The sequence below is a fragment of the Coregonus clupeaformis genome, unplaced genomic scaffold (assembly GCF_020615455.1).
Source record: "Coregonus clupeaformis isolate EN_2021a unplaced genomic scaffold, ASM2061545v1 scaf0424, whole genome shotgun sequence".
In the NCBI taxonomy this organism is placed as follows: domain Eukaryota; kingdom Metazoa; phylum Chordata; class Actinopteri; order Salmoniformes; family Salmonidae; genus Coregonus; species Coregonus clupeaformis.
This window is the reverse complement of record NW_025533879.1, coordinates 299,408-322,890: the sequence shown is the minus strand read 5'-3', so window position 1 is coordinate 322,890 and position 23,483 is coordinate 299,408. Positions and strand designations below refer to the sequence as shown.

Below are 23,483 nucleotides of genomic sequence, written 5' to 3'. Positions count from 1 at the left end.
TGCCTGTAGGGTCTGCCTTCACTGAAAAGTCAGTTTCAGGGAAACCTCCCAGACCTTGAAACTAGGAGAAGACAGTCATTGTTTCATGATGTGCTAACCATAATTTTTTTGGCATAACTGTCATTTTTTGGTGTGTGAAAATATTTTTACAAAAGACGTGATTTTACTGTTTGACAACTACAGTAGAGAGATGCACCATGTCATTGTCATAAATACCTGTAGCCGGTCACTATGCTTCCCAGAGGCCTCCACCAGTACAAACTAAAATATTGGTTGCTTTGAATTAGTTTGCTCATTGTCCATTATTATGTAATCATGAGCTCAGACATTGACAGATTTTCCATAACGAACAGACCCAGCTGGGAGGCAAACAGAATGGTGTGATTAAAATGACAGCGTGCTGCTATTACCACTGATCACAGGATATTTTAGGCTTTAATCTCAGGATTTCATCTGGATTTAGGAAACAAACCGACCTTGTTTCCCCCATCGGAGACATCAATATTATGACGCCAATGAGAGAGAGAAGAATCCAGGAAGGATAGTGTAGCAGCCTATGACAGTCATACTGTATAATACAGTATTTTGCTAAACATGGCAATCCATCATACTACAGACTGAGGCAGTGCTGCAATTGGGCCTTCAAGTCCTGATCGGTAAAATCCACACAGTATATCAGTATTACTGTTATTGGAATGCCATCTCTGTCTGCAATAAATTAATTAAGCCTGATTATTTGTTGGGCACTTCCCATTTGTGGGAATCCCAGATCTATCACTGGGCTGTGTCTGCACCCCCGGAGAGACCGACAGAATTACATTTCTCAGAAGGAGGCGATGACATCACAATAAAACAACACAGTGAGAGAATCCAACACGGTTGCCAAGTGTTTCACCATCCGCTCCAGTGGAGCTGCGTTCAAGACTTAGAGGGCATTCAATGACAACTCCGTCAATGAAGAATGATTGATGTGAAAATGCGACACATAACTGCCTCTGCCACTGTGTGCCAGAAATAGCCTTAAAGCTATACAACTATAAAACACCACTTTTTTAAAGCACAGAGGGAGGCACTCACTAGATGCAAGTATTACATTCATTATTTTCATTCTAAGAGGGCAAAGGGCAGGGAGGGATTATTTCACAATTACAATGTAGGATTCCCTTTAAATTAAGCCTCGACAATGTCCCAGCACACAGGGTTTGAGATTTCATCCATAGACAGTGGATTTGCTTGCTGTTGCATATTGAACTATTTATTCTAAATTGAAACATTTTAAAGAAATCAGCTCTGAGAGAGTACGCACAATGGATATTCAAATCTGGACCACTTAAACACCTGAGACTGGGAGGTCATATCTGGATCACTTAAACACCTGAGACTGGGAGGTCGAAGGTCATCTATGTCATTAGGCAGTGCAGCTCTCTATGGGAGGCTCCAGGATTGCAGGTGGTGTTATCTGCAGACTGAAGCCCCAGAGGAGAGCGACTCGAGGCAGATCTCCATCCCAAATCAATTAACAGTCTGGAGCTGGGGCAGGCAGCCACTGGGACCCAACGTCCTCCCTGGAGGCTCAGACGTGTGGAAGTGTGGACGTTTCTATTCAGCAGTGCTTATTTAACCGCAGCCCCCATCACCGGGCCTCAACACCCACTCACTCAGCAGACTGTCTCACCATGACACAGCAGCAAGTTATGTAGCCACTGTAGTCATATGAAGTATAGTCACTGTATTATAATGGCAACGTAATGAATGTGTACTCTATTTCACCAAGGCAAATATTTAATCTAATAAAGAACTCTGCCTCGACTCAGTAAAATGTATGTTGAGGTGTAACACTGTACTTGTTTTCTATACCCGGGGCAGATTAGTTGTTGACCAGGGTTTCCTCTCACCTCCTAAGGCCTGTGTGGCTGCTAGAGCAGAATTTTAAATGTCTACCTCTCTCTCTCTCTCTCTCTCTCTCTCTCTCTCTCTCTCTCTCTCTCTCTCTCTCTCTCTCTCTCTCTCTCTCTCTCTCTCTCTCTCTCTCTCTTTTCTCTCTCTCTCTCTTTTCTCTCTCACTCACTCCTCTCTCTACTGTCCACCTGGTAACAATTAGGCTAAATAAACTGATATTATTTTGTTGTGTAACGGATCGGCTCTTTTAACTCATTAAGAGGCAGTTTCTATCTTCAATATATTCATTCATTCAGAAGGTTAAACCCATAGGTCTTGGGCATGCAGTAAATTAAATTAGATTTCCAGGTTCATTTTTCATTAGGTTATAATAATCCATGCCTTCTGGGAATGTTATGAAGTCCAAAAGTTATGGGTGGAGTTAGAAATTTGGCTGTCAGAAGTATTACAATGGAAATTAACTTTTAATCCGGCTGTCTGCATATTTCAAAAAAATTGCATATAAGGGTGCAGTGATCATCCTTGTCAATCCTCTTGAAAAAACATATACTTAAAAACTTAAAATCAACCAATGCCAGCCTTTAAATGCTTTATTATCCAAATGTTGAAAGTGCGTGTGGGAGACGGAGAGAAACTAAATGGTGCAGTTTGAGGCCATGTGGCGGAGCGTGATGTGGACACTGGAGATGGGGGTGTGAGCAGGTGGGTCTGGGCAGGTGTGACGTAGTTGTCCTTTGTATATGTATGTTTTGTATCAAATAAAATCGTACAAAAAACTACAATAAGGAAAAATGACAAGCTTGCAACACGCATCTGATTATTCACTATGAATAGGATTTATTTGATTTATTTAGTTTACATTTCTTTATGAAAGACTATCAGAAAGGATGTTGGTACTTATTTATTTTGATCCAAAGCCATGAATGAGTGAATCACTCAGCTTTATACTGACAAATATAGCTTTAGCTGCAAAATAGCCTAGTAAATAGGCCAAGCCTAAACACATATATTAAATAGCCTAGTAAATAGGCCAAGCCTAAACACATATATTAAATAGCCTAGTAAATAGGCCAAGCCTAAACACATATATTAAATAGCCTAGTAAATAGGCCAAGCCTAAACACATATATTAAATAGCCTAGTAAATAGGCCAAGCCTAAACACATATATTAAATAGCCTAAATAAACTAGTACATTTCATAAATACAGGAAGTAGCTCAGGTCTTGAAAATATGAACAACCTTTTCCCCTCCCTATCCTCGCTGGACTCTCTCTCATTCAGTTTCTTCTTCACATCAGCATAGAAGGACTCCGTGTTTCACAAACTCACTTCATATAGAGGGGCTGTCACTCTTTCACACTATGGTAAATAAAGCCAGTTTGTTATTTAGAATTATTTATTTCTGTTTTTAGAGGGAGAGAAACCAAAAGCCCACCGTGTAATTGCGCCATTGTATTTACCCAAGTTCTCTCTCAACTCTGGGACCACCCGCCAGCTATAAAATGTTTTGCCTGATGCAGGACTCTAGTGCCAGAGAAGAGAGACTCTTGGACTGAAACATTCGCACCTCCATTAATTTACGAAAAGATAGTACATTTGTGCCACAGTTTAGACTACAGATAGATAAGCTTTCTAACTCCCCCTTGTGATAGTGTGGTTCAATGACAGAATGACGCCATTTACCACAATCTGCCACCATCTACCACAAGCGGTTGCGGCATAAACTCAAAACTTTTAATTGAGGAACCACTGTACCTATCTCTCTCACACTTCTCTCTCTCTCTCTCTCTCCCCCCCGCCATATAATAATAATAATATGCCATTTAGCAGACGCTTTTATCCAAAGCGACTTACAGTCATGCGTGCATACATTTTCTTTGTGTATGGGTGGTCCCGGGGCTCGAACCCACTACCTTGGCGTTTCAAGCGCCGTGCTCTACCAGTTGAGCTACAGAGGAGCCATCTCTCACCCTACCTCTCACTCCCTCACTGCTCATGTCTTCCACCATTCTCTCACCTCTCTCTCTCTCTCTCTCTCTCTCTCTCTCTCTCTCTCTCTCTCTCTCTCTCTCTCTCTCTCTCTCTCTCTCTCTCTCTCTCTCTCTCTCTCTCTCTCTCTCTCTCTCTCTCTCTCTCTCTCTCTCTCTCTCTCTCTCTCTCTCTCTCTCTCTCTCTCTCTCTCTCTCTCTCTCTCTCTCTCTCTCCTCTCTCTACTGTCCACCTGGTAACAATTAGGCTAAATAAACTGATATTATTTTGTTGTGTAACGGATCGGCTCTTTTAACTCATTAAGAGGCAGTTTCTATCTTCATTATATTCATTCATTCAGAAGGTTAAACCCATAGGTATTGGGCATGCAGTAAATTAAATTAGATTTCCAGGTTCATTTTTCATTAGGTTATAATAATCCATGCCTTCTGGGAATGTTATGAAGTCCAAAAGTTATGGGTGGAGTTAGAAATTTGGCTGTCAGAAGTATTACAATGGAAATTAACTTTTAATCCGTCTGTCTGCATATTTCAAAAAAAGTGCATATAAGGGTGCAGTGATCATCCTTGTCAATCATCTTGAAAAAACATATACTTAAAAACTGAAAATCAACCAATGTCAGCCTTTAAATGCTTTATTATCCAAATGTTGAAAGTGAGTGTGGGAGACGGAGAGAAACTAAATGGTGCAGTTTGAGGCCATGTGGCGGAGCGTGATGTGGACACTGGAGATGGGGGTGTGAGCAGGTGGGTCTGGGCAGGTGTGACGTAGTTGTCCTTTGTATATGTATGTTTTGTATCAAATAAAATCGTACAAAAAACTACAATAAGGAAAAATGACAAGCTTGCAACACGCATCTGATTATTCACTATGAATAGGATTTATTTGATTTATTTAGTTTACATTTCTTTATGAAAGGCTATCAGAAAGGATGTTGGTACTTATTTTTTTGATCCAAAGCCACGAATGAGTGAATCACTCAGCTTTATACTGACAAATATAGCTTTAGCTGCGAAATAGCCTAGTAAATAGGCCAAGCCTAAACACATATATTAAATAACCTAAATAAACTAGTACATTTCATAAATACAGGAAGTAGCTCAGGTCTTGAAAATATGAACAACCTTTTCCCCTCCCTATCCTCGCTGGACTCTCTCTCATTCAGTTTCTTCTTCACATCAGCATAGAAGGACTCCGTGTTTCACAAACTCACTTCATATAGAGGGGCTGTCACTCTTTCACACTATGGTAAATAAAGCCAGTTTGTTATTTAGAATTATTTATTTCTGTTTTTAGAGGGAGAGAAACCAAAAGCCCACCGTGTAATTGCGCCATTGTATTTACCCAAGTTCTCTCTCAACTCTGGGACCACCCGCCAGCTATAAAATGTTTTGCCTGATGCAGGACTCTAGTGCCAGAGAAGAGAGACTCTTGGACTGAAACATTCGCACCTCCATTAATTTACGAAAAGATAGTACATTTGTGCCACAGTTTAGACTACAGATAGATCAGCTTTCTAACTCCCCCTTGTGATAGTGTGGTTCAATGACAGAATGACGCAATTTACCACAATCTGCCACCATCTACCACAAACGATTGCGGCATAAACTCAAAACGTTTAATTGAGGAACCACTGTACCTATCTCTCTCACACTTCTCTCTCTCTCTCTCCCCCCCGCCATCTCTCACCCTACCTCTCACTCCCTCACTGCTCATGTCTTCCACCATTCTCTCACCTCTCTCTCTCTCTCTCTCTCTCTCTCTCTCTCTCTCTCTCTCTCTCTCTCTCTCTCTCTCTCTCTCTCTCTCTCTCTCTCTCTCTCTCTCTCTCTCTCTCTCTCTCTCTCTCCCTCCCTCTTCTCCCTCTTCTCTGGCAGTGCAGAGTGGTTAATTTGGCTCCTGTAGAGCGCCAGCCTGAGGGCTCCTCTCAGCTGGAACATGACCATCTGCCCTGGCAGAGACTGGCAGAGAGAGGCTGAGATCCTGAGAGGCTGGGCAGAGGGGTTACGCCACCCTGCTAACGCCACGGGCCAGCTCTCATCTGTCAATGCCATACTTCACCCCATCACACACCGAACTCCATCTTAAGACAGAATGACTACCCCCTGAAGAGGAGTCCTCCTCAGTAGAACTGTTAACATCAAAGTACTCTGAAAGTCAACTAAAACATGGACAAATTCCTGACTAAGGCCGATGAAATGAATAGAACTGACGTCTCAGTCAGAGCACCTGTGGACATGATACTGTGACATGTTTCTCACCTCCTGGTTGGCTGATGTTAGCTCCTCCTCCAATGCCGAGACCCTCTCTAGCGACACCCGCAGTCTCTCCCTCACCTGAAGAAAAGAAACACACAACAACCCCCCATGAGTCAGTTACTGTACACAACCTCTGGTAGGACCTTACAATGGAACTCTGGTGGTGACTTATGCCAAAACAAAGGATATTCAATACCAGGATGGCACTATGTTAGCAATACCTCTCCATGTGTACTGTCATCAGTCAAATATACCGTACAATCAATTGAAGAATCTCTATCCGCGTGTATAATCCATTCTTCCAGTCAGCAAAAAAGAATAGCTACTGTGCATACACATTATATAGGCTACATCACTAATGTATGGTCTTACCTTCTCGTCTAGAGCTTTGTGGTGCTCGAACAGGGACTTGAGCGCTTTGAGGACCTCTACCTCACTGGACACGCCTGAGGGGGATTGGGCCTGCCGCTTCACCACGGTCATACGTAGTGACCGCTCATGTCTGGACACCAGGCACTCCAGATGCTCCAGAAGCAACTATAGAGACAGACATAGGGACAGAAATTAGAGTTCATATAATCATCATCATCCGCATCATCATCATAAAGGCTATCTGCATCATCTGTATGATTGACATCATCATCAACCCTATTACCGTTATCGTCTGCATCATCAATTATCCTGGCACCAGAGAAGATGTAGTGATATGATTCTAAATGTCAACATGCTGTGGCCTGACTATTGGACTGTATTGTACCAACCACACAAGGTTACTGGTCTTCATGTGATTCTCTAAAGACATTTTTTATCAACCCTGATTAACCGCAATGAAAAGAAATCAAAGTAATCAATGAGATCTTCTCAACTTGGTCATTTCATTTAATTTTCCAACTTTTGGTCGGGGGGAGAAGGAGAACAATAACCGTTCAGTGTAAAAACACGAGACATACGGAAATCAATTATGGCACTCGGAACAATAAAGGCACTCAAAACAAATTGAAACTCTCTGGCCTGCACACAAAATAGATTATGCTAATGTAGTTACTATGCTGGGCTGGTGTAGGTGGTGTGCCGAATCAATTCTCAGTGGAAAGATTCCCAAGGACAGGGAGAGTCAACTTCCAGCAACACAAAGGGATGAGATGAGTCCGCTGGGAGTAGGCGGAACAGGAGTGAGGAGGAGTAGAGACACACAGGGACCATAAAGGTGAACACTGTCCTCTGATCTCTGTCATACAGGCACAGTGGAGGGATGGGGGACTGAGGGAAGTCTGGGTGTGCTAGTCTGAATAGATAGGCTTTTGGGGTCTAGATTTGGCCCATAACCTGGTCTTATGAAGGCCTAGTGTTTTGGAGGGAATGCAAATGCCTAACAGACAAGCAACTAATCGAGCAAGCTAATGATGATGCTATCTGCCCTGTTAGGAATACACCAAGATCCGCTGAGATAGTGATCTGAGGAGAGGTTCATGTAGTGTCTTCAGCTTTGTTGTCTGGTCATTCTGAGAAACATTGACAGTTTTCTTCATCTTCACGTCCCAAATGCCTTGTTTCTAACCCTGACTGTGCTTCACTAGGCCAAACAACCCCTTCTCGGCGTCGCCACACGCTGCGGCTGGATAATAATGTAACGGTGTGGTTCACCAATAGTTTGGGAGAGTTTTCACACTGGCGTCGCCATAGTATGTAACCAAGGAAGTAATTTACTACTAAACCCATCTTTAAGCAGGGCTCTGGTGGTGTTGTGAGCCCGTCCAAGCATTGTGCTTAAACCATAGACTGTAATCCCTTAATCTTCCAGGCATTAAGAACCATTAGACATACAGACATCAACCACATTTTCAAAGTAAAGACATATTCACTCAACCTGGTAAAACGTCACTAGGACTTCAGTGTTGCACTACACTACACATCAGGCACTGCAGAGGCTATGTTGGGTGGGGCCTAAATGGTAAACATAGGCTCTGTTTCAATATCCACACTAGCATACCCTTTAAAATGCATGCTGAATACATTGCTCCATTCTAAATGATATGCTAGAAACAACATTGGAACTGAGCCATTGTCTCTGTTGCTGTCTTACTTAATAAGTTGGAGTCAGGGAGAAGGTGCAGACAGAGTGGTGTGGACTAGTTTTGGAGGGCTTCAAGAGGGCTGTCCGTCCTTCCTTCCCTCCTTGAGCATCTGAAGGGCTGCCAGCAGGCTGAGATCCCCCCACCTTCCCTCCCCACATCCAAACCCCCACTGTTTACATTTACATTTTAGTCATTTAGCAGACGCTCTTATCCAGAGCGACTTACAGTTAGTGAGTGCATACATTATTTATTTTTTCATACTGGCCCCCCGTGGGAATCAAACCCACAACCCTGGCGTTGCAAACGCCATGCTCTACCAACTGAGCTACATCCCTGCCGGCCATTCCCTCCCCTCCCCTGGACGACACTGGGCCAATTGTGCGCCGCCCCATGGGTCTAATCAATCAGAGTCTGAACGCTGGCCCCAGCTCTACCTCAGTGGTCGCCTCGCCGGAATAATAAAAAGCAACGTACACCTACAAACACCCTCTCCTCCTCCTTCTCCTCCTCCTCCTCCTCCTTCTCCTCCTCTCTCTATCCCCTCTCTGTGGCTCATCATTTCTCTCTTATCATGTTTCTACACTGCATGGCTTTGTATGCAAGTCATTTGGCACAAGCTCTTATCCAGCTTACAGTGTTCAGGCCTAAAACCTAGAGGTACACCATCATCCATTCTGTTGTCAGCCCTCCAACCCACTGATTGCATGCACCTGGCTTCAAATATTTAATTAGGAACTTTAAAACCTTTACAACAAAAAAAGCAGATATATTAAAAGTCTGCCTCATAATCGCTCTGCAGAGGATTCAAGGTGATAATGAAGAGAGAGAGAGACTAAATTACTTCCCTCTCTCTGTCTCTCTCTCTCCCTCTCCGTCCGTCCGTCCGTCCGTCCGTCCCCCCCATCTCTCTCTCTCTCTCTCTCTCTCTCTCTCTCTCTCTCTCTCTCTCTCTCTCTCTCTCTCTCTCTCTCTCTCTCTCTCTCTCTCTCTCTCTCTCTCTCTCTCAAGATGGCAGAGCAGTGACAGGCCTACTAAAATGGCAGTGCTAAAATCCTCTCTGGCAGACTGGTGGTGTGCAGTCAGTCAGTGTGACTCTGTGAGTCTCCCATTATACAGCCTGGTGGGAAAAACCAGCCTTATCTGTCAATAGCAAGATTTGGTTACTCTGCCTAATGAAAGGGTATTATCGGAATTGGAATTCAGAGTTATGTACATGGGGTCCAAATCTGTCCCCTGGGGAAATGGAGGCTACCGGTTCCATTTACATATGTTACAGATGACCAGTCAACCACGTCAACAGATGAAAACATTGTTGATCTCCATAGGCTCTGAGCCGTTGTGGTTCAGGTCAATGTATGTGGTTAGAATTGGGCAGAAAAATGTGTGTGTGTTTGTGCGTGCGCGCAGTCTTGTGTCTGCTCGTGCGCATCAGTGAGTGTGTGTCTCCTCTCCACGTACCCTGGTGTTGTTCCTCTCGGCCTTGAGCTCAGAGATCTCCTCCTCCTTCTCCAGAAGGTTCTCTCTGCATACGTTCAGCTCCTTGGTCAGGGCTGCAAACTCCTGTACAGCAACAATACAGAACATAGAGGTCAGCATCACAGCACCATCCATAACACACAATACATCATCTTCATCATCATCATCATCATCATAACCCACAAAACAGCCATCCACGTCATTGGCATCCATACCGCACAATATCGTTAGGAAATATGAGACAGTCATTAAACAAGCCCCCCCACCCCATCACTCCCATGTCATACTCAATGGACTAGCCCACAGTTCACAGACATAGTTCAAAAACTATGTTAATCATGCCCAATCCAAAGGGAATACAGCCTTTTTTAATTCTCCCTTTATGTTATTGATGGTATACTGGTTTACTGACGTTTCTTTTCCACATTGGGTTGCACTGTAGGCTAAATTAGACAAACTGACTCCCTGATCTTATTGCGGATTTCCCAGACTTTGGCGATGTGTTTCCAGACAACTACCAACACCACAGAAAACAGGTTAAAACCTGTGGGTTCTGGGAAAAGTGGAAATTCGGTTTGGCAGAGAATATAATGTGAATGTGCTAATGGTAATCTGTACACACAGGCTGTAAGAGGATTGGCCCCCGAGGAGACTAGTGGGCACCGGGCCAGCCATAGTGGACTTAAACATGACTACTGTGCTGTGCTGTGCTGTACTGTACTGTACTGTCAGCACAAAGCAAAAAGAAGTGTGGTGGTAGTCAGCATAGGCCAGCATTACAAGCCTAGCATGGAAGGCAGGCACTGTCCAGTCTAGGACCCTTTGAAATAAGATGGGAGTCAGTGTAGTCGATCAATAAAGAGAACAATGAGGCTACTGTACAGCTAAATTGGACACACACTAACTTCTCTAACTATTCCTTAGTGAGATGCTGTCATACAACACCACCACCACCACCACAGCAGGCATCCAGACTACTGAGGCAGGAGTGAAGTAGAGCCTAAACTCTAACTTTACTGAGTCAGAATAGATATGCTTGTTATCTGATAGCTTTAGCTATCAATTACCACCACAGGGCCGAGCTCCACAGGTCCCCTATATGACCTGCCATTATCCCAAAAACACTCCTTCTGGCCGGGGAGACTGGGGGTTGAAGTGTGGGCTGCTCTAACCATTGTCTGTGCTACTTTGTTACTCACTTACTCACCCTAAGTGTTGTCTAGACTCTAGTGTATTCTCTGGTGTTGGTACATTTAGGTAAACAACCTTGACAGAATGACTGACATCGACATGACTTAAAATCTTCAGCCTGTCATAAATGAAAGACGTTGGGAGCCGACAGGTCTTGAAGGGGTGCACAGTGGAAAGGAGATAAAACATGCAAACGAGTGTCTGCTGTGGCCCTTTTGAGTGGCAAGAGGGTTTGAATTTTTCATTTCATTCCGAGGTGAGTTGAGAAGTCAATAACAAGTGGGCCTAGCTACGTGAACGATCAACAAACATGAGGCTGGGCTCAGAGGCCGGTGATGAAGAAGTGGAAGGTGTGTGTGTGTGTGTGTGTGTGTGTGTGTGTGTGTGTGTGTGTGTTTAGAGATGAGGGAATTGGGAGCATGTAACTTGCCCTTCAACGACAATGAGACCGCATTAAGATGCATAGATTTGTCTTACTCCTGTGCTGCAATAGTCCTCTAATTATTGCTGGGTATTGCATTGGGCTCTATAAAGTCCTTCAGATATGAAATTGCATGTTGGCATATTGGTATTGATGTTATAGGGTAATTTTTCCCAAATCTATTGATTTGATATAACTGCACAGTCTTTAGTTATGTTGCAATTACGTTATTCCTCCAAGTTGTCCTTCAGGGTCAATGAAATAGACAGGCTCAAGGGCCAGAGAAACCACCACATGACTATATCCCTCTGCTCCATCTCAATAAACAACATCCTTTAAGTCGAACATTTTAGACTTCTGAGCTAACTTAAAAGTCACGTCAACTTGGTACAGCCACTGTCATAGAAACATGTATTTTTAACTAGCCTAAATGTTAACATGTTTCCCCTAGTGCAACAACTCACTGAGACAGCAGAGATCGGGTCACCTGTCGGGCCCTTCGGTTATTATGAAAACGATGAGGTGGAGGAGGTGTTCACGTGGAAAACCGGCCGACTTGACGGACACACACACACATACTTCTGCTCCGGTGGCTGAACAGAACCGTGGCAGGTGGAGAAAAGGCTGTGGTGTGCTACAGTACATACACACACGCACGCACGCACGCACGCACGCACGCACGCACGCACGCACGCACGCACACACACACACACACACACACACACACACTCTCTCTCTCTCTCTCGCTCCAGTGCTAACTGGCTGAGCTTTTAAACCAGCTGTCTTGCCCAAATCCCTCTTTCAAAATGAAGTTAGAGAGAAATGATCTGGTCCACAGGGTCCTGACATGCTTTTATTAAACACTGCCTCTCCCTAAAGGCCAACACTGCCAGCCTGGAGAAGGGTTGCTATGGGAAGCACTAAAGAAAAGCACCATTAATAAAGAGGAGACTTCAAAAACGTCCAATAAATTGCCCGTCCACACAAACTCATCTGTAATACACTCTTCAGTCACACTGACGTGACTTAGGAAGAAAGTAGGAAGACGATCAAACAGGATGCCAAAGCAGCAGTGCATTGTGGGTCTGTGGGCCTGAATGTATGTTTGCTCGCCTTGCCTCGCGCCTCGGTCTGATCACGCCCTCACACCCTTTAATTAACGGCATGGTCTCGCACCCAAACCATCACACGGAATGCAAGGAAAGCGAAAGTCACACGGCTTGCACAGGCAACGCTCATCAAACTACCAAGATAACACTTCAGGACCAAATTAGCTGATGTTTTTGTTGTTTATATCTAGCGATTGTAATGTAGGTCACGGCTGTAGATGCTGATATAGTTATAGAGGTGTAATACCAAGTCATGTAAACAAGTTATTCTGCTAACGTTGTTTACATTTAGAATCAATATGCTGGAGTTGTTTTCTGTCCCCGGCCACATATGGTGACTCACCGTGAATTTAAAGTGAAGATTATACTGTTTCGTTTTTAGTTTGGTGATATACACATGGTCGTCTCCATTAACCATGTCAGGCAGAGCGTAACACGGTATTTATAATGTTCCTTCCATTCCAAATGATTCATATCCACAAACAATGTGTCTCAATCCACTCCAGTATATCTATTTTATTGTGCTCTCTTAAGTAAAACACAACAGTGGTATTATATTCCTAGGAAAAGGCCTTGGCTGCTAGGTGGAGGGCTGAATGAATGGGCATGTGAAGGATAACCACTGGGTTGAGTGAGAGAGAGAGAGAGAGAGAGAGCGAGAGAGAGAGAGAGAGAGAGAGAGAGAGAGAGAGAGAGAGAGAGAGAGAGAGAGAGAGAGAGAGAGAGAGAGAGAGCGAGAGAGAGAGAGAGAGAGAGGAGAGAGAGATAGAGAGAGAGAGGAGAGAGAGAGAGAGAGAGAGAGAGAGAGAGAGAGAGAGAGAGAGAGAGGGAGAGCATAGGGGGTGTTAAGATAATAATGATGTCACCTCTCATTGGAAGCAACTCATCCAGAAGTGTCCAGATACCATAGTAGCCCACTGGCAGAGAGAGATGGAGATGGATAGAGAGGAGAGATAGGTGAAAGAGAGTGAAAGCCCCTGAGTGTACAGGGATGCACACGCTCGCGTAATAACCCAATCTTTCTGCTTCACTTACAGAGACCTTCAACATCTGCTGTGGTTATACAAGCACAGATCCAGTGGGAACCACATCTAACTAGCTACCTATATACAGTACACTCTTAGAAGTAAAGGAGCCTTGAAGAACCTTTTGGGGTTCAAAAAATTGCCACTGTAGGGGAACCTTTTCAGGTCAAAACGGTTCCTTGAGGAACCCCTCTGAAAAGGTCATTTGAATAACCCCTGTGTAAAGGTTCAACCTTTTTGTGTTGGGAGGGGTTCAGCAGCCTATCAGAAGATAGGTGTGGCTTATTGGAGGCGTGGCTTTCAAGCTGCAATCTATCCCATAAAGCCATCGCCGATATCTTCTGAGTCTGGCAGCACAACAAATCCAATGGTGATATGAATTCAAAGTGCTCCGCACGCGCCCCATTTAAATATTAAAAGGTTCCTCCAAGAACTCTCAACTAACCAAAGATGCAAATATGAACCCACTGACAGCAATGGTTCCTTGAGGAACTCTAGGGTTCTTCGAGAATCTCCTGGGTTCCTCGAATCACCCTTAATTCTAAGAGTGTACAGTATAATGGGGGCCAAAACCAGGGGCATAGGGCCCCAGTAAGCAAGAGAGAGGCGTCCTGGATTGGGAAGAGGATGTTAGGGTGTTCTGTTTGCTGGCAAACGCTGATCAAATGCTGCTCAAACGTTGCTCGACTGTACTCCTGCGCCACCCAAGGCCACCGACAAGCTGCTGTAAGTGATAATTGGGAAGTGTTGATCAGAACGAACGCTGTCTCAGTCTGTACTTCAGAGGTGTGAGTCTGTGGGAGACGAGATTAGCATCAGGACAGTATGAGCCTTGTTGTTCTAAATTAGGCTGTAGGAGGGGGAACTGGGGGGTTAAGGTAGAGGGTTTACTTTATGAGATGGATTACTTAATGATGAGCTATGTGCATTATAAAGTATTTCCCTGTCAGGAGTTTGTCCCGGTCAGGTCAAGTGAGCAGAAAAACTGAGGGGAGCTTTTAAAAATGCACCACAATAGAACTATCTCAACTCTATCTCAACTGAAACGCCTGGAGGAGATGAGGAGCACGTCAGTACAGACAGGAAATGGAGGAACAATGGGAATTTCCTCGTGAGGTGTGTGATCCAAAGACAGCCTATATGTGTCTGTGAGTGGGTTTGACATTCAGCTCAGGAGAGAGAGGCTTATGCTACTAGACTAAAACAAGGCCCAAAGTATACGGACATCAGTCATTTGGAGAGGCACCAGTGGATCATGATTCACTGGCTTCAATACAATGCAATGTACAATTGAAGTCAGAAGTTTACATACACTTAGGTTGGAGTCATTAAAACTCGTTTTTCAACCACTCCACAAATTTCTTTGGCAAGTCGATTAGGACATCTACTTTGTGCATGACACAAGTAATTTTTCAAATAATTGTTTACAGACAGATTATTTCACTTATAATTCACTGTCTCACAATTCCAGTGGGTCAGAAGTTTACATACACTACGTTGACAGTGCCTTTAAACAGCTTGGAAAATTCCAGAAAATGATTTCATGGCTTTAGAAGCTTCTGATAGGCTAACTGACATAATTTGAGTCAATTGGAGGTGTACCTATGGATGTATTTCAAGGCCTACCTTCAAACTCAGTGCCTCTTTGCTTGACATCATGGGAAAATGAAAAGAAATCAGCCAAGACCTCAGAAAAAAAATTGTAGACCTCCACAAGTCAGGTTCATCCATGGGAGCAATTTCTAAATGCCTGAAGGTACTACGTTCATCTGTACAAACAATAGTACGCAAGTATAAACACCATGGGACGTCATACCGCTCAGGAAGGAGACGCGTTCTGTCTCCTAGAGATGAACGTACTTTGGTGCAAAAAGTGCAAATCAATCCCAGAACAACAGCAAAGGACCTTGTGAAGACGCTGGAGGAAACAGGTACAAAAGTATCTATATCCACAGTAAAACGAGTCCTATATTGACATAACCTGAAAGGCCGCTCAGCAAGGAAGAAGCCACTGCTCCAAAACCGCCATAAAAAAGCCAGACTACGGTTTGCAACTGCACATGGGGACAAAGATTGTACTTTTTGGAGAAATGTCCTCTGGTCTGATGAAACGAAAATATAACTGTTTGCTCATAATGACCATTGTTATGTCTGTAGGAAAAAGGGGTAGGCTTGCAAGCCGAAGAACACCATCCCAAAAGGAAACAGGGGGTGGCAGCATCATGCTGTGGGGGTGCTTTGCTGCAGGAGGGACTGGTGCACTTCACAATATAGATGGCATCATGAGGAAGGAAAATGATGTGGATATATTGAAGCAACATCTCAAGACATCAGTCAGGAAGTTAAAGCTTGGTCGCAAATTGGTCTTCCAAATGGACAATGACCCCAAGCATACTTCCAAAGTTGTGGCAAAATGGCTTAAGGACAACAAAGTCAAGGACAACAAAGCCCTGACCTCAATCCTATAGAAAAGATGCGGGCAGAACTGAAAAAGTGTGTGCGAGCAAGTAGGCCTACAAACCTGACTCAGTTACACCAGCTCTGTTAGGAGGAATGGGCCAAAATTCACCCAACTTATTGTGGGAAGCTTGTGGAAGGCTACCCGAAACGTTTGACCCAAGTTAAAAAAAATGTAAAGGCAATGCTACCAAATACTAATTGAGTGTATGTAAACTTCTGACCCACTGGGAATGTGATGAAAGAAATAAAAGCTGAAATAAATAATTCTCTCTACTATTAATCTGACATTTCACATTCTTAAATTAAAGTGGGCGGCAGGTAGCTTAGTGGTTAAGAGCGTTGTGCCAGTAACCGAAAGGTTGCTGGTTCTAATCCCCAAGCCTACTAGGTCAAAAATCTCTCGATGTGCCCTTAACCCTAATTGCTCCTGTAAGTCGCTCTGGATAAGAGTGTCTGCTAAATAATTAAAAAATAAATAAAAATAAAATGGTGATCCTAACTGACAGGGAATTTTTACTAGGATTAAATGTCAGGAATTGTGAAAAACTGAGTGTAAATGTATTTGGCTAAGGTGTATTCAAACTTCCGACTTCAACTGTATGATGTGGAATGTGGAGAGGTATTCTAAAAAGAGTGCTGGAGGCGATGGGAAATAATTCAATACCCCCGTGGGCAAGCCAGTAGCAGTCTTCAAAATCAAGTTATTACAGGTAACTTCCAAACCCTAGCAGTATCTTAAAGATGAGACAAACAGATGCAATAACCTCCAGATGCCCTTTTCTCTGAGAAACCAAACAAATCATGCAAGCTGTAGCAACAACAAACTCAGAGTTGAGAAGAGAGCTATTCTTATACGGATCACAACTTTAATTATACCAATCAGAGAGGATTGTGGGAACCACCCAGGCGTTGAACAAGACATTAAGACAAAATCCCAAACCCTTATTTGTGTGATCTCAAAGATGTGTACATATACTTTACATCTCAGGAACTACAGTATCTGCACTCTTCATATAGTACAGCTGGTTTTATCACGTTGTTTGACTATCTCTTCAATATTTCAATAGCTCTGCTGTTATATACAGTACAGTACCTACTCTACTATGACAGCAGAGAGAGGACAGGGCAGCGTATTAATGATAGATTGATTGTTGAAGATGCATCATGGTTTTCAAACTCAATTCGCTACTGCCATGGTAAAACGGGTTTCGTGAGAATCACCCAGCTTATAAATATACGATGAAGACAATGTTTTCACTATCAACCTTTCAGTGATAGCTCAGAGAGAAAGAGGCACATATATCCACCCGGTACAGTACATCTCCTGTCATCTCCTCCTTTACTAGACAAAAGAGTCCAATAAAAACCCTATTGTAACCTGTAACTCCGTATGGGTATATCAATATAGACATTCAGGATTAATTCATTTACAAGTTTCCAAGACTAAGGCTTACAGCTACAGCTGAAACAGGTGGGATGTGCAGGTTATTCTGTAAGGGCAGCCCTTGGTCAATGTTAGAAGCCAGTTAAGTGGACACCTGGACCAGCATCGGTTGACCAGCCAGCCAGGCAGGCAGCCAGAGAGAACACCCAGGGGTGTCCCAGAGGACGCCCCACATCACAATGAGTTTCAGCCCAGCGAGCAAGCTCATTTTAGGCTAATTTCCTTGACCTTTAAACATTCAAGAAGGTCATCTGTATAAGTACTGAGCAGTTCATGAACCCTCACGATCTACGGCTACAGTGTGCATTGGAGACAAGCATAACGATACAACAACTGCCATTCACTTGTGATTTTCAAAATGGGTTTTTCAATGATGCATCTCTTCTGCTCCTGTAAATGGATTGTGAGAAACGGCCACTGTATGAACCTAAATGACTGTCCTACATGGTATATAACAAGGCTAAACCACTACGTTTCACAACAGCCTCGTAAAGCATGATTCTTTTTTGGATTGTGGGCTCATCATTTGAACTGATTCCCAGAAATGTAATGTACAGAATAGACAATAGTCTGGTACAAAAGCCACCTCAGCATATAAACTGCTCAACCAGATAACATCGCGATAAGAAGACTACTCCATTTCCCTATAGGTGGTAAGATATTAAATCTGTTCTAGATGAACAACTATTTGCTCATAATTTACTACAACAGAATTCATGGTGAACAAAATATTTGCATTGAATGACGTACTGGGACTAACTAATGATACATACAGTAGATTATGGTTCAGTGCTTCCTGTACAAACATAACAACAGGGCACCATAAAGAAAACACATTATACTATGGTACTCAAGAGACGGTTCCTTCTGTCTTTCAGCATCGGAATTATACACTACATGTCCTGTTTCAAATCAAATCAAATGTATTAGTCCAAAAAAGTGTATGTGACAAATACATTTGATTTGATTTGATTTGGATGTATACAGTATACCGTTATACATCGTTAATGACAATAATGCCCTTAGGTCAGTCATTAGTGCATAATCAGCTCACCACCAATTAGTCATTCACAATTAACTAGTGACTTAATGAACCAGGCCATGAAAGCAGGGAATCGTTGGAATTCACTCAGCTATGTAGTGTATTGATTTTATGCAGCCAGATTGACCGTGATGAGATTCGTAATGGGATACTCTCTGAGAAGCTTTCAAACAGCATGACTTCCAATATTAACTGGGAAATTAAACAATATGAGCAGCACCATTTTGATTTCACACTGAGATCCAGTCCTTCTGGGACTCAATAAGACTCTCATAGAAATAGAATACCTAGAATGGGATTTACCTTTCAAGTCAAGGGATTATATTTCTATGTCTCTGTTGTGTTTGACAGGATGCCTCAGCACTATAGATCAGAAGATATGTTGATAGACGCGTCCCAGAGGATCAGTCATTCCCATGTTCCCAGGCCTGCTACATGTGAAGCAAGCCCACCTGAGTGAGGAATGACTGTTAAAGGATGGAGATGGACACGGTAGAGAGAGAGAGATGAGCTGACACATCGATCACCAGCCATAGAGACCTGACAAAGGCCTGCAATGTCAACCCCTCCACCCCAGTCCTATTCTCCCAGTGTTAGGACCCAGAAGCCTGGGCCTGAGCAGGCCAACATAGGGGGCTGGAGCGTGTGTGTGATTTACAATGACCTTTGGTTGGAGAGCTAAGAGGGGTCGTCACTCTACTGTAGAGGCCCCCTGGGGGCCGGGCTATAAATCTGAGTGGAGGAAATTATAGCCCTGCGATTTCCTGCCTGTCACATCCCTAATAACTCATTCTGATCTCCTCAGACCAAACCCCCTCTGCCTGGCTGACCAGAGAGCCACTGTCATGGGCCCCTTCTCTGTGGGTATGTAGGGGCAAGCGCCAGGGGATGGGCTCCCCTGTATAACATGTACTGCACTGTAATGTAACCAGCATGTCTGGAAGGTCCAACATGATACACAATGATTTCACGCTGAATGTTGCTGTCTCTCCCTCCCTCTACCCCCAGAGACGGGGTGATACCTGTTACAGCAGGCTGTACCGCAGAACAGACAAAGAGCAACACATGCTGTCAGCAGTGGCCAGGAAAAGCCTGCTCCCCTTCCACATTAGATGAGAGAGGAGCTTCGGAGGAGGCCAAGGTCAGGGCAGACAAGACACAGGGCTACATATACCATGGAGGTTTAGGTTTCATGAGGAGAATGAAAATGCTCATCCACAAGACATACTTCTAGAGATACATTATGTGTGTATTAAGTTTGCTTTCACTCACTCAACAGATAGATCCTTGTATTCCCACTAGAATCGCCTTATTCGTCACGTTGATAGACTGTACATCTTTAAAAGGTCAGAGACAGAATGGGAAGAAAAATAAATCATATCCATTGACTTCTAACCACATCACAACTTTATAGTCTAGCGAGGACAGAAGATATTTCCTCTTTTTCCCAGACGTGATGTGTCATGCGCTTTTTATTTAGACCAGATAAGAGTGAGCAGCCAGCGAAGCAGTGGAAAACATGGTCGCTAGCCATTTGCGACAAAAACAACTTAACAAGCGGCGGCTGCAAATGTCAGCCCACTCATCATCCATTACCGATGGAGAGGCAATGCACTGGAGGAGACACACAACAACCAAGGCACAGGGGCCACAGCTCTCCAAGGGACATACCAGGGCCGTATTCCTGCCTGGAATGGTGTGTTCCATTACTTTCACCTTGCATGGCACCTGAAGAGGGAAGAGGGGGATGATGGATAGAATGATGTTCATAGCTGAGAGCTCCCTGTCTTCTCACCTTTAGCTCACCTGTTCTAAAGATGGCAGCCTGCATGGGATTATGGTATATTTACATTCATCCGGGGGGTGGTGGAGGTACCTATCTCCATACATACTGGGAAGCTCTCCAGGGATCATTTAGGCATCACTGCTAGTCTGTCTCTCTCTCTCTCTCTAGTCTCTCTCTCTCTCTCTCTCTCATTCCCTCTTGGGCACCCCTCCATCCCTCCCTGGAGTTCACTGTCTCTACTCTCATTTAAAATGGAAATATGTACAGGTCTGCCTGGCTTGTCAGCGATGCTCCAACCTGGGCTTTCATATCAACATGTGGGGAGTGTCTCACTGTTGCTTGATGGGAACCCGTCTCAGTGTGGAGAGAGAGGGTCTGTATTCTGTGTACACTCAGCCAGCTGGTGTCTTTATGTTCTGGGGAGAGATGTGATGGGCTAGATGGTGGCGGCGACTCAGCCGTACCTTTCTCCACGGGGGACGATAAAACAAAAGTGTGAAATCCTCTCTCTGGATAGCGATCAATCTGTTCCGCAAACACGGCTGGAGTAGCTGTCAGGGAAGTGGGAAGCGCTGGGCAGAAGGCAGGACTGTGTTGGCTGATAAATATGGGCCGTGGAGCTCTGCTTCAAAGTGGGCCTTAATCAGGACTGAGTCTGCCATCCCAGATAGCCAACAAAATTTAGTTTGGGCTTCGATAACAAGGCAACAGAGACTCTCGCGTGGGCGAGTTTCCACACTCTAAAATCATCATACATCTTGTGGGATTTGAACGGTGCTCGGTCTAAATAGATTACAGAGAGGGATTCTGGGCAAGCATTGATGACTCCATCACCTTATTCCACAGATAACATTCTTGGGAACTAACCATGGACATCCAAACACTGTTTGTACATCTGAAAACACACTGAAGTATGACTGAGACTTCACAACAAGAAAAGTGTAAATCGCAAGCCAATGGAGGATATACAACAGGAGTTGGAGAATAGACTGTACAAAATGCACTCTCCTAGGGACCTTTTGGCTGTTAGAATGGATATCATATACATCATTATCACATAAAATTCAAAATAAAAAAAACTTCCATATTCCTTCCTTTTCAACTGGGATCATTTCACCTGCAATGAGTCTTTGAGATGAGATGATAGCTCTGTGTGTGTCTCTCTCGCTCTTCTAGCCTAGACGGTATAAGTGGTAATCCCTTGTCTTTGGACGATTGACTGGAAAAGGCAGCAGAAATGAAACATGGGATTTGTAGTCTCTTAACCCTTTGCCCCTCTTTTCTTCTGTCTAACCTCTCCCTCTCTCCTGCACCAGGTACCTGGGTCTAAGAGGCTGCTGAAAACCCATCTCTCTACTTCATTGAGTTCTGGATGGCTGGCCAAAGGAGCGATCAGAGCGATACCTTTTCTTATTGCCTTCCACTGGGGAAATTGCACTGACATCGGAGATCAGGAGCACAAAATAAGTCAACTGAAAGTAATGGTTATAGACGTAGAAAAACTAAACTGCCTCCATGAAACGAAATAAAAAACAGACAATTGATTTCTCAGAGTGGATTCTACCATGGGGAGTAAGGATATCGTCTTGTAGCTGGCTGTTGCGAGAGAGGCAGTCAAACGCCACATGATTCATCAAGTGGTTTTCTTCTCCAATAGGATTTTTAAACTACTCCACAACATATCATAAATTCAAATTGTGTAACAAAATTATCTATCCATGTGTTTTTCATCATTTCCCAACATGCCAAAGCTATTTACAACCCGTTTCAATCAGGAAATTCTTTAGTATGTGGGCTACAGTATTTTGCCCTAAATCCAAACGTTTATTACTCATAGCCCAACACATGTGGAGGCATAATCAAAATGTGTGTATAATCCATTGTGAGAGGAGTAGATCATTATAATGCACTATGTTACCCTACATACTGGTTGTGTCTGTTGTTCTAACGAGACACTTAAGCAATAAGGGCTGAGGAGGTGTGGTATATGGCCAATATACCACAGCTAAGGGCTGTTCTTAGGCTGTCAGCCAATCAGCATTAAGGGCTCGAGCAGTTCATTTCTAAAGTATGCATGGTAAGAGCCATCTATAAAAGTTTATTACTAGTACATTACACCACAGAGCACCTTACACAGACTAACCAGTACCATGGAGAGACTGCTCAAGTCATCAAGGTGACAATATAATGGCTAATGGCTGATCATTAAACACTGTATATGGATGCAGCATAATGGTCTATCCGTTTAGTCATGGAGAGACTGCTCAAGACATCAAGGTGACCATATAATGGCTGATCATTAAACACTGTATATGGATGCAGTGTAATTTACATTTTAGTCATTTAGCAGACGCTCTTATCCAGAGCGACTTACAGTTAGTGAGTGCATACATTATTTTGATTTTTTTCATACTGGCCCCCGTGGGAATCGAACCCACAACCCTGGCGTTGCAAACGCCATGCTCTACCAACTGAGCTACATCCCTGCCAGCCATTCCCTCCCCTACCCTGGACGACGCTGGGCCAATTGTGCGCCGCCCCATGGGTCTCCCGGTTTCGAACCAGGATCTCTAGTGGCACAGCTAGCACTGCAATGCAGTGCCTTAGACCACTGCGCCACTCGTCATTGTTACATGTGACATGTTTTTCTTTCTCCCAATCTTCCTTTGTGGTGTGTGTGGTTCAGAGTGGTTGTTCTGTTTGTGGGTTCTGGTCATTACAGGTGTGCTGATTTGCGGCTGACGATGGTGGGCGTGGCTTCGGTCCGGAGTCCTGGCAGCTGTGGCTGATTGACTAGAGTATAAACTGTTTGCCGTGTGAGCTCGAGAGGAAGAGTGGGTACTTTTTGTTTGGCTGAGGAGTTGGTTATTGGTTGTTTTAATGTATCTTTGTTTGTGTTCCAGCCTGTCCTCCTGCTGTATTCCACCCTACCTGGGTCCTGGAGAAGGGAAAGGTAGTTCTGCCCATGGGTGTACATTCACACGTAGATAACCCACTGTTTTACACACTAGGTTAGCCGGGCGGGTGTCACCCCTGTATTTATGGTAACAGGTAGGAAAGCTGGTTAAGGATTAGAGTGTGATAGGAAGGATTAGGTGTGTAGAAGAGGAGGGACCTTTTGTTTATTTTCATTACTTGGACCCCATTCACAAACATTCCCTTCTCTTACTTTCCCTGGTTTGTTTGATTGGTTTTTCTTTAATTTACTGTTTCTTTATGGGTGTTGTATAATTTTGTTTAATTACTTTACTAAACGTCCATGAGGGCTAACATTGAGTTCTGGTTGTTGTGTCTGGTTATTTTAGTT

At 43.8% G+C, this 23,483-nt stretch overlaps 1 protein-coding gene across 7 annotated transcripts in view; it reads right to left on the bottom strand.

The window, feature by feature from the left end:
* LOC121579061 (liprin-alpha-2) overlaps nt 1-23,483 on the bottom strand; it is a 193,490-nt gene that overhangs the window by 36,569 nt on the left and 133,438 nt on the right. For all 7 annotated transcript variants that reach the window (XM_045215339.1, XM_045215340.1, XM_045215341.1 and 4 more), the window contains exons 3-5: nt 9,681-9,782; nt 6,520-6,684; nt 6,151-6,225 (exon numbers count right to left, since the gene is read on the bottom strand). In XM_045215339.1, the coding sequence (XP_045071274.1) occupies nt 6,151-6,225; nt 6,520-6,684; nt 9,681-9,782 (342 nt within the window). The remainder of the gene's footprint in view (nt 1-6,150; nt 6,226-6,519; nt 6,685-9,680; nt 9,783-23,483) is intronic.